This window comes from Stegostoma tigrinum, unplaced genomic scaffold, assembly GCF_030684315.1.
Source record: "Stegostoma tigrinum isolate sSteTig4 unplaced genomic scaffold, sSteTig4.hap1 scaffold_167, whole genome shotgun sequence".
NCBI classification, from domain to species: Eukaryota; Metazoa; Chordata; class Chondrichthyes; order Orectolobiformes; family Stegostomatidae; genus Stegostoma; species Stegostoma tigrinum.
Window position 1 is genome coordinate 189,147 of NW_026728108.1, and position 12,123 is coordinate 201,269.

The window sequence follows — 12,123 nt, forward strand, 5'->3', positions numbered from 1 at the left end:
AGGAGCGGGTGAGGGCCCTGTGACAGGCAGTGCTACTGAGAGGAGAGGGTGAGGGCCCTGTGACACAGTCAGTCAGTGTTACCGAGAGGAGCGGGTGAGGGCCCTGTGACAGGCAGTGTTTCTGAGAGGAGTGGGTGAGGGCCCTGTGACACAGTCAGTCAGTGTTACCGAGAGGAGCGGGTGAGGGCGCTGTGACACAGTCAGTCAGTTTTACTGAGACGAGCCGGTGATGGCCCAGTGACAGTCAGAGAATGTTATTGAGAGGAGCGGGTGAGATAAGGCTCTCACTGAAAAGCATGCATACGAGCAGAGACCTGAGTGGGAACACTGGTTTATGTTCCCTCCAATTGAGCAGGCGGATGAATAAATTAAAAGCAAAGATCAGTGTTCTGTTCAGTTAAGGTATGCCTGGAATTAAGCTCTGACCCATGATTGGTGCATCCTACACTACATGTCAAATGCTGAGTGCTCCTGCTGGTCTGCATGACCATGTGTACAGCAGGTGCCTCTTATTGGAGCAACTGGAGCCCAGGGTCTTGAGCAACAAGTGGGAGCATTTCAAAGCATTGGTGACTCTGACAGGTTTGTTGATAAAAACCGAAAGAACTGCATATGCTGTAAATGACGAACAAAAACAACGTTGCTGGAAAAGCTCAGCAGGCGTGGCAGCATATGTTGGAGGAGAAAACAGAGTTTAGGTTTCCGGTCCGGTGACCCTTCCCCAGAACTGATGGTGGCTGGGAAAACATCGGTTTCTATGCAGAAAATAGGGAGGAGGGTAGTGTAGGGAGTAAACAATAGGATAGAGCCCAAAGAGAGAGAAAGACAGGTGGACAGATAAAGGAGTTGCAAACAATCAGGCTGGGAGGGTGAACAGTTGTGAATGGGGACTGTTCGTCACTAACAACAGGGAATGTGTCGTGGCAGGCTGCGTGGTAACAAAGCCTGGTGTGTGGGGTAGCGGGGGCTGGGATATGGGAGAGTTTAGGCCCTAAAATTACAGACCTCAATATTGAGTCTGGAGGGCTGTCAGGTCCTCAAGTGGAAAATGAGGTGCTGTTCTTTCTGCTTGCGCTGGGCTTCAGTGGAACACTGTTGCAAGCCGGAGACAGAGGTGTTGGCCAGGTTTGTTGACAGTATATGTTTCAGGGTGTTGTTTTGTGATTGAATGCAAGTTTTATGAGGAGAAACTGATAGGCTAAGTGCGTTTTCCATGCAGCAGAGGAGGCTGATCGACGTATACAAAATTATGAGAGGCATAGATTGATTGTGAGAACCAGTAAATGAGTTTAAGTCAGAGGGCATAGATTTCAGGTGAACTGTCAGCTATTTAGAGGGGATCTGAGGCAAGTGTTTTCACCAAAAGTGATACAAACATGTAATATGCTGCCTGGCAAGGTGGAGAAGGCAGGTACGCTTGCAATATTAAAGAAGCAACAGATGAGCATTTAAAGGGCCAGCGTATGGTCGGTAATGACTCAGTGCAGGTAAATGGGATTAGTAGTTTGATGTTTGTTAGTTGGCATTGATGTTGATTAAGTGAGCGTGTTTCTGTACTGCATGACTTTATGAAGCAGGAAAGGAGATATCAGAGGTCCTGGCAAAGATTTTCAAGTCATTTCTGGCCACAGCTAAGGTGCCAGAGGACCGCTAATACTCTCAGCAGAGAGATCTCGGTGTCCATGTACACAGATCCTTGAAAGTTGCCACTCAGGTTGACAGGGCTGTTCAGAAGGCATACAGTGTTTTAGCTTTTATTAGTAGAGGAATCGAGTTCCGGAACCAAGAGGTTATGGTGAAGCTGTACAAAACTCTGGTGCGGCCGCACTTGGAGTACTGTATACAGTTTTGGTCACCGCATTATAAGAAGGATGTGGAAGCTTTGGAAAGGGTGCAGAGGAGATTTACTGGGATGTTGCCTGGTATGGAGGGAAGGTCTTATGAGGAAAGGCTGAGGGAATTGAGGCTGCTTTCATTCGAGAGAAGAAGGTTGAGAGGTGACTTAATTGAAACATATAGGATAATCAGAGGGTTAGATAGGGTGGACAGGAAGAGCCTTTTTCCTAGGATGGTGACGGCGAGCACGAGCGGGCATAGCTTTAAATTGAGGGGTGAAAGATATAGGACAGTTGTCAGAGGTAGTTTCTTCACTCAGAGAGTAGTAAGGGTATGGAACGCATTGCCTGCAGCGGTAGTACATTCGCCAACTTCAAGTACATTCAAGTCGTCATTGGGCAAGCTTATGGACATACATGGAATAGAGTAGGTTAGATGGGCTTCAGATTGGTACGACAGGTCGGCACAACATCGAGGGCCGAAGGGCCTGTTCTGTGCGGTAATGTTCGATGTTCTATAGATGTGTTGTCTTTGGGCTTTGTATTTTGACAAAAGGTTAAGTCATAACATGAGAGCCCACGGTGTTGGAGGTAGCATGTTAGCATGGATACAGATTGGTTCATAGGCAAGAAACAGCAATTGGAGATAAAGGGTTCTTTTTCAGTTTGGTGACCCATGACCAGTGGGGTTCTACAGGAATCGGCGGTGGGACTACAACTGTTTACAACATATATTAGTCATTTGAAGGAAGGAGGGTGGATCCTGACAAGTAGTTCAGAGGGGATAGATTTTGAGATGAATTCTAAGTTAAAATGTTTGAGTCAGCGAGTGAGTGATTAAGTCTGGAAGGGTGAGGAACCAAATGGCATGTAAGACAGAAGTGAGTTTGATATGGTTAAATAGAATGTATTTCATTAATGTGGGCAGCGTATAGAATAAGACGGATGAGCTGAGTGTACAGACAGGCATGTGGGAGTATTATATCATAGCTAAAACTGAGGCGTGGTTGAAAGATGGGCATGATTGGCAGCTCATCACTTGTCGTTTTTGGGTATTCAGACCAGATAGAGAGCAGGACAGACAGAAGAGTGGGCCATGTAAAGAAGGTGGGTCACAATATTGAACAAGGAATCAATGAAGAAAGATTATAACTTGGAAGGATCACAAAGCAAAGTTATATGGAAGGAGGCAACAAACATAAAAAGGGCAAGCTTACTGTTGTGTGCTCCTGAACAGTCTGAGAGATACAGGATTGAAATATAATTAAATTTCAGACAAGGGTAAGAATAATAAGGCCGTAATAGGGGACTTTAACTACCCAACCACTCACTGGAATAGTTTAAGTTTGCAAGGTAGGAAGGGAGCAAAATACTTGAGTTGCATTGCATTCGGGGGCGGGGGAGGGGTGGGGGGGTGGGGGGTGCGGGGTGTGCACAGTTCTGGACCTAATATTTGGTAGTGAATCCAGGCAGGTCGAAGGCATATCAGTAGGAGGTTTGTCCAAAGCCAAACTCTGTCGTCACGCGGGTGCCAGCAGTCACTTCCCCGAGAGCAGACCCTGCGATGTTGACAATTGCTGGCCAAGATAGAGGCGAGAGAAGCAGTTGCAACAGCTGGCAAATATCCACTCTGACTTTCATGTCAGTAATTGTCACTGTCCAATTCCTCACTTCAAGGTGAGGTGAGATACTCATGAGACCTAAATACTCGCACAAAGGCCTTTTGCTGCACACTAGTGAAACTCATCTCTCACCATTGAAACCTTTGATGGAAAACTGGATTTTTTTTCTCAAAGCCAAGTATTTCTTTCTAATCTTGTCATAGTTTTTCCAACTGATCCAGCACTGCCCACATCATCCAGAAAGGCTGGGAATATTTAGCCCACTGTTAGCTTCACTGATATTTTTACAGTAAATCCAGGCCATCATGGACTACCAGAACACATGACCAAAAAGTCCCAGCTATCTCTCTGTTTGTGATGTTTATTAAGGGCTAAACAGGGAAACTGTCTTTGAAGGACTGGACAAAAAAATGTTGGATTCAACAAGTTAACAACATTACTGTTTTGCCTTCATGTAATATACTTGCAGTGCAATCAAATATTTCAGACAGAATCAATTAAAGATCTACTAATGCAACCTGAACAGGCCTATCCAGTTGTTGATTCAATCAGATTTGGGACCTTTGGCCTTTGAAAAACCAAACAATGACCATTATAGAATGGGTTGGTAATTCTTTATTATCTACAAGATTTAGGGACAACAAATTGTCATAGTGGCATAAACTCTATAAATGGAAAGTAGAGTTTTCATTTCTGTCGAGTTTAACAAGGTTTAAGATTGATAGCTTAATCTGTATTAGGCTGACTCTTGAATAACATTACCAAAGAAAGTTTCAACATATTTGCCCCCAAAAAAGTCAGATATTTTGTATATATAAACCCAGGAAATAGTGGAGATGTACAGCAGATTAATCAGCAAGAAAAAATATGTTGATCCTTCATTTTTTTATTCATTTGTGGGATGTGGGCGTCACTGGCTGGCCAGCATTTCTTGCCTATCCCTAGTTTCCCTTGAGAAGGGGGTGGTGAGCTATCTTCTTAAACCGTTGCATTCCTCCTGCTATGGGTTGACCCACAATGCTACTTGGGAGGGAATCCCAGGTTTTTGGCCCAGCAACAGTGAAGGAACAGCCCTTTCATTAAGTTATCATCTCTTGCGTTTTCAGCATATAGAATACTGCCAAAAACAGACACAATTTGCCACAGCTTTCCACTTTGCACTCATCAGGACAAATGCAAGAATGCTAAGTTTCAAAGGATCATAATTTATAGCACAGAAGAAAAGGGCTGATCGATTGACAAGTTGAGTCTAACTAGTCCAAGTGTTACCGCGCTCTTGGGTAATTTTTAAAAAGTGCAGAAATTGGACAAATCACTTGGTTCAGGAGAAAGCACCTGTGAATGTAACTAGGTCGCATCTAGCTCGAACGAATAAGATACATTACAAGATTAACCAATTAAATTGTTTTTTAGTGCAGCTACTGACACACACTTCGGATTCTTTGGTAAGCAATGCCCCAATCACAGAATCACATCTAATGCCATGTGAAACAAAACGTCTGCTAACAAGTAGCTGATCAAATTAAACATGTTCTTTCAGCCATTCACAATAGGCTTGTGCTCACGCTCAATCAGCCTACGCTTGCAAGACCCAAAGGCGGCCAGTCAGGACAGCAATCCGAACATTGATAGCCATGTAAAACTCTATGCCGTCAGGTTACGCTCAGAGAAGAAAATAAAACAGAATGTGTGGAAAAGTGGTCACACAAGAATGGAAGCAAGAAAATCCCTACAACACTCTGAAAGGCACAGGCAGGAACCACCATGGGTGGCACTATAAAATCAAGTCAACACAAAGAGGAGACATGAGAGTCATTTGGCAGAAAATATAAAAAACAACAAGCTTTCTCCAAATATCTATCAAGAAGGGCAAACAAGACACCACCACAATTAGGAGTAAGGTGAAAAAGTGGCAGCATTATTACTTTCAGACTTCTGCATACATGCAACAAACCAAAAGAATTTGAAATAACAAGGCAGAGGTTTTGGCGAAATGGCATCAGACCCAGTTCTAGATATTGGTAGTCCTCACACTGACCGGATGAAAAGACAATATAGACATTTTCTAATCAACCTGTTACACACCTCTGGAGCAGGTGAAACTTAAACTTGTTGGTCTAAAGACAGGGACACTATCACTGCACCACAAGGGTCCTGTGAAGACACAATGTAACAAACACACACAAGTAATACCTAGGTGCGACATAATTTGTCGCAAAATGTTAAGAAACAATTAGAAAGATCAGGGAACACTGGCCTCTATTACAAGGGGAACTGAAAAAAGGTGGGAATTCTAGCTGCCCCAATATACAGCAGGGTATAGTTTTGACCTCCTTCCTTCAGGATATGTTTATATTGGAAGCAGTTCAAAAGAACATTCTTTATGTTGATTCTTAGGGTGAGGACTTGACTACGTGGAAAGCCTGAGCAAGTTAGGCCTTAACTCATTGGTGATTAGAAGAATAAGAACTGGTCTTTTTGAAACCCAAGATTCTGAGAGGTCTTAACGGGGTAGATGCCGAAAGGATTCCAGGACTAGGCATACTGTTTAAAATTAAGGGGTCTCCTATGTAAAATAGGATGAAAAGAAAATGTTCTCAGTCATCAGTTTGGAATTCTCTGGCCCAGCTCGCAGTGGAGGCCAGGTTCCTGACTAATTCCAGGTTGCCTAACAGATTTTAGAGTTCTGGAGTTGAGGGCTACGGAAGGCAGGCAGGAAAGTGGAGTTAAGGCCCAATCAGATCAGCCATAACACTGAAAAATTCAGCAGGGTCAAGGGATAAATGGCTTACTCCTATTTCTAAGATCGATTTGGGCTTTGACTGAAGTGCCATTAAAAATCACCGATTCAATATTTGCAGTGGTGACTAGAGAAAATGTTTAAGTAAAAATGTGACTTTATATTTAAGATATTGAAGTTGCACATGGATTTGCAAGGCTATATCATGGTTCTTAAATCTTGAGAGGAAGCAATTCACTTTGTCACTTTCGTTCCCTGCAAGCATTATCCACAATTCGCCCCACTCCATTTTCCCTTCTCTACAACTCTACACTTTTTTCAGCTTTGTGTAAATAAATTCCTTAATGGAACTTGCTACAGACTGTGCTTCTAATAGTCTAACCCTGCCACCTACAAAGACTTTCGAGTCGGTGTATGAGAACTGTTGAGTATGTGTGTCTTTATTTCTGTGCAGCCATTTAAATTATAACATTTATTCTACCTTGTTTCTGTATCAGTTCTCACGACACATGCTGAATTTCGTCTGCCACACTAGATTTTGCATCTGGTATAAAGTTTTTGTTCCTCATTCCATCTTACAGGAAAGATGTGAATTAATGGATGGATCCCAAAGCAAGAAATCAAGGTTGATTCTTACAATGAGTTTCAGAGACAGTAGGAACTGCAGATGCTGGAGAATCTGAGATGACAAGGTGTACAGCTGGATGAACACAGCAGGACAAGCAGCATCAGAGGAGCAGAAAAGCTCATGTTTCAGGCCGAAACCAATCAGAAGAATGGTCTAGGCCCAAAACATCAGCCCTCCTGCTCCTCTGATGCTGCTTGGTCTGCTGTGTTCATCACCTCTACACCTTGTTATCTCTCTTTTTTCTAAGAAGTGCTGATTTGTCGGAGCAATTTCTGGTTGTGAGGCTTTGATGTCTCTGCAAAAGATTCATGAGGGACCCTTAATGGAAAATAAATATCAGAGATTTATTGGGTTGGGCAAATTCCCTCAAGAATAATGTCAACTGCATGGACACGATTCCCATTCCAACTGAGGTAGATCTGGAATCTGCCTCGTCAGTCTGTCCCTAAAAGTGAAAGGGAATAGCAAACCACTGCTGGTTAAAAATAAGATTGTCAAGAAAATTGCTCAGGATCAAGCATCTGCAGATAATGATCTTCAAACTTGCCTTAAAGCAATCCACACATCAATGACTGGAAGAACGAAATGAAAGAAAACAGATAGAGGAGGCTCTTGGTTCCAGAATCAAACAGAAACTGATGAAAGGCTTGGAAGGAATGGCTAGCTAAAGCAACGGTCTGCTACTATCAAAAACACTGCACTTTTAAGAAGCTACTAAGCCAGAATTAGGTTATTTTTAAACACACAATTAGTCTTCAACCCTTATTTCCCAAATATTGAGTGGGCAGTGCCGTGGATAAGTGGTTAGTTGTGCTGCCTCACAGCGCCAGGGACCTGGGTTCGATTCCCCACTTCGGCAGCCGTCTGTGTGGAGTTTGCACGTTCTCCCCATGTCTGCGTGGGTTTCCTCTGAGTGCTGCGGTTTCGTCCCACAGTCCTAAGGCACGCAGGTAAGGTGGATTAGCTGTGGGATGTGCAGGATGACAGGCATAATGTAGGGGGATAAATCTGGATAGGCTGCTCTTTGGAGGTTCGGCGTGGACTCGATGGAGCAAATGGTCTGCTTCCACACTAAGGATTCTATGACTGCTGCATGAACTGAGCTCTACCTTGAACGTAATATTCAGTCATACATTTGATCTACTGCTTTGCTCTGTGCCATGGTTCGCACACTGTGAAAACTGTATGAAATGCAATGCAAATGCAACACAAATGCTTTTCACAGTGTGTTAAACTCCAGAGACATTAAATTCAAATAAACAAAATCTCTCTCTCGCTCAACAGGCATCCTCATGAAGGAAACAACCCCTGCACAAGAACTCAGGCTTTAATCAGCTAATAACCATGATATGTAACACCTTACTCCTCCCCCATGTTTATGCATCAATTTGTTAATTCCATAAAAACAACATGCTTGGTTCTTGCAGACAGATACAACCCCACTTCACAGTCATTCTGCCTTTGGGTACAAATTTCACTCAAAAATTAATTCAGCATCTTTTTCGTTTATCCTGAAACTGCAATAAAAGCCAAAAACATCCTCTTTGACAATTCCCCTTTTTAACATGATAACAAGACCTTATTCTACTAATTCAAAAATTGTTGCCATAGAGAGGCCAAGGGCAGGAGGTCAGGAAATGAAATGTCAGTTCAATCAATCCAGGTACCTGACAGCAAATGGATGCTCGTATAAGCATCATCCACTCTCTGGTCCAACTTTACAATGCTGTGAATAAGGCACTCTTGTTAATCCATACTATATGGATTTCTTTCACTAAATTAGCAGTGGAAATTAGGCCACAGTAAAAGGTCAGCAAAACTAATTACAAACTCTCAGGCATATGAATAATTCATGCAGTCGATGGTCAAATGCTACTAAGTTCCAGAAAATTGAGAAAACTCCCATAAATTGTGGCCCCAATTGTTTGGCTGGAAACCATGGCCAGAACAGGTTTCTTGCATTTCTCCACAGTAAATACTACTTCAAAACAATTAGAACAATGATAAATGGAACACACATGTATTCGATCAATGTATTTAAAACTGGTGAATAACTATCCTCCTCAATTAAAAGCTGGATAGGTTTATGGGGTTTAAAGCAGAGTCTATTTAAGAATGACCACTGTATTTACTTTCAGCTGTTCGAATATATAAGAGAATCATTACATGTTTAATTTCTCAATTTAAACAAAGACATGGCACTCCACAGCAGGATATGCTCTCTGTAAATTGTGACAGGCATCTCTGGTAATTAACTAAAACACAAATCAACTATTCCACTGACTTTTCCCAACATTTGAACACACTTTGTAGTTCTCTATAAACTTAACATAAATGTACTTTGACTTTTACTGCTGTTGTATGTTCATAAAATTCCATTATGCGTGGCACTAACACAGTTTTCAACCTGCTTAGAAACGGATCAACAACACATTGAAGTATGTAAGAGAATGTGTGCTGTGGTATTAACCACTGCATCAACAGAAATTAAACGCATAGTGAATAACATGGAATGAAGAACTAAATATTAGGCCATTAGATAAAATCATGTTTTTCTTACTATACCTGTTCAATTTTTCTTAGCAACTCCTGCAAGCTGAAGTTCAGGCCATTCATCATTATGTCTCACCTTGACACAGCCGACATCTTTCTGCAATAGGTTGTCCCATTACTGCTGTTGTGCTGCAGTTTTACATCTTCAAGAAGATTACCTCCTGTTTTAACCTGTCCTCATGTTTCTCTTACACACTAAATCCATCAGATTGTGGTTTACATATTAGCAGTTTCACACATCCATCAATTCAAAAGAACTCGTCCAAAGATACCCAGATCCAGGGTGCTCAGTAGTCTTTTGCGGCTTTCAGCCATCTTCCATTGTGCTTTCTTCGTCCCAGGCAGTTCTCACCCTAAAGTTCAGTCAAAGACTTTGCTAGTTCTCGCTTCTTCCAACAGCCCAGCTGTTTTTCCTTTAACGTACCCAATTTTGGGGTCCGTCTGAATCAAACAGTTGGTCTAAACCGCTGGCAATTTGGAAGTCAAAAATAACTGACCGATCGTCACATAAGAAATTTTTAAAAAGGACTTTCTGCGCAAAGGTAAGAAAACCAATCCTCGAAGGGAGTCTATTGTAAACATATAACCAAACAGTGACATCAAATGGGACTTCAGTCCCCAGGGCAAGGAAGACCACAGCAAAATACCAGACCACTCCCAATGATCTGTAAATTAATGTGTTCATGTAAAAGTCCCTCAGATTTATTACCATCTTTGCTACAGGCTGAGAGTTCAGAGATCTGTGCCCATCAGTTCCACTGTGCTTCTCTACCTCATACTACAGATCACTGCACTGCCTAGTTGAGTTGATACAATGTAGCCCTGGAACTATTTTGTTACAAATCAATAAGGCACTTTCATCACAACAGGAGCAGATTCAATGCTGTCAGTTATTTCAATGCCCTCTCATTTTTGAATGGTTTTTTGTTACTTCATTATTATGTGTTACTGCTTTAGTGCATCAGCAGCCAGGTAACCAACAAATTCTCTGATGTATCACTGGCAATTATGGACTTTGGACCAGGTTCATTAATGCTTTGATTTTTCTCTCTCCTTCTACTTTCAGGAATCCCAGTGTTTCTTTGCCTTCCAACTGACCTACCAGTGTTCAAGGATATTGTTTTCCATACAGCAAGATATTATTTTCAGAATTATACCCCCAAAATATAATCTAGCAATTTAACACAAGAAATTCAACTGGCATACGCCAGCGAGAGTTATCACATTCGTAACCCTTATTACAATTGTTTGTAGATTCTCCACATCCTCTCAGCATTGTCTGGCCAATACTTTCCTCCATTTACTGTGTTAACAGCAAAGTCACAAAGTGAAATTATATTCTATTTGTGTCAAATTTCAGAAGTACAATGGATTCAATGGTAAAGAAATACTAACTCAAATACAGCAGCTATAGATAATCAGATTAACCTTCCAACCAAAGCAGAGCAACAACCAAACGACAGACTGCCAAACTATACACCCAAAACAACAGCAAATTCAAAATAAGAAAAGCCATGATTAAACTGCTCTCATGAGAATGCACTTGATAACTGCACTCGGATACAGGGAAAAATACCAAGCCTGGAGGAAAAGCGCAGCATACCCATAAGGTAAACTCAGGTTGCTGAAGGCATGCTTCACAAGAAATAAATTAAAGAAATTTTGGCTTTGCTGCTGGCAAACACAGCAAATGGCTGGTGAAAACAAATGAGACGTTTCTGAGGGAAGGCTCAACTTCAAAAACATGTGCTCTAAAGAATCAACATGACAAAACAAAATCAGAAAATCAGATGACACCAAAAACAGAACTTGCTGGCAAAGCTCAGCAGGTCTGGCAGCATCTGTGAACAAAAATCAGAGTTCACGTTTTGGGTCGGGTGACCCCTCCTCAGAACACAACCCTCTTGTTTGTCCGTTTCTATGCATAATGCAAAATGTAAAACAGTTGTCTAATTGCAAAGATTTTCATCATGTTTTAGTATTTCAGCCAGAACATACAGCTTATTAGATGATTAAATTGGTCTTTCATGACAAGCCTGCTCATAAAGTTGTGTCTAAACTGCAGTGGGTAATCACTTCGGCAATGCTGGATGTGTCAAAATGCTGCTTGGCCTTCGGTGTCCATCCAGCTCCACACTCTCGGATTCTGCAGCATCTGCAGTTCCCATTATCACTGATACAATTTTGTGACTTACCCATTTTCAAACCAAATATTTCAGAAGATATTCTAGACAATAGAAGAAATCTGTTAAATTACTTTATGTTGAATCTTTCAGGGTAATACTAAGAGTATGTTTTTGCATGTTACAGTTTTCAAATCAGATGCACAGCAACAGGATGCCTCCAAGTATTTCTAAACAAGACAGATGTGATTTTTTGTGGTGGCACAGAAGCAGAACAGTTGTTGCCAGTCTCCAAAAGTCTATTACTTTAGCATATCAGAGTCTCTGGGGTAATCTCACAGCATACTCATGACAAGATCACTCTCAAAGCCACACACAAATCAAATCTAATTCTAGACGGATTCTTCTCTTTACTTCTATTTATTTTAAAGCAAACATTTGTACAGGAAAGAATTTTACAATCAGACTGTTTGAATCAACTGCTTTAGAAAAAGGCCGACAACAAACACACAGCACGCAGTTCTGGGCAAATTATTGAGGGTCTGTCTACCAGTCCTAACTATTTCTTCATGAGGACCATAAATCTTTTTGAATCCTTATATTTCCTTGTCGACCTTGTCAG

The 12,123-nt window shown here is 41.6% G+C and overlaps 1 protein-coding gene across 4 annotated transcripts in view; it reads right to left on the reverse strand.

The window, feature by feature from the left end:
* Positions 1-12,123, reverse strand: part of LOC132207820 (utrophin-like) — a 78,223-nt gene that overhangs the window by 38,703 nt on the left and 27,397 nt on the right. The window contains exon 1 of one of the 4 annotated variants that reach the window (XR_009443872.1): positions 9,391-10,156. The exons of 2 other annotated variants lie outside the window; for them this stretch is intronic. Coding sequence is in view for 1 of the 2 variants with exons in the window: in XM_059643673.1 (XP_059499656.1) it covers positions 9,455-9,494 (40 nt within the window). In the remaining variant the exon portion in view is untranslated. Of the gene's footprint in view, positions 1-9,390; positions 10,157-12,123 lie in introns of those variants that run through there. One more of the 4 variants, XM_059643673.1, reaches the window with a different exon arrangement.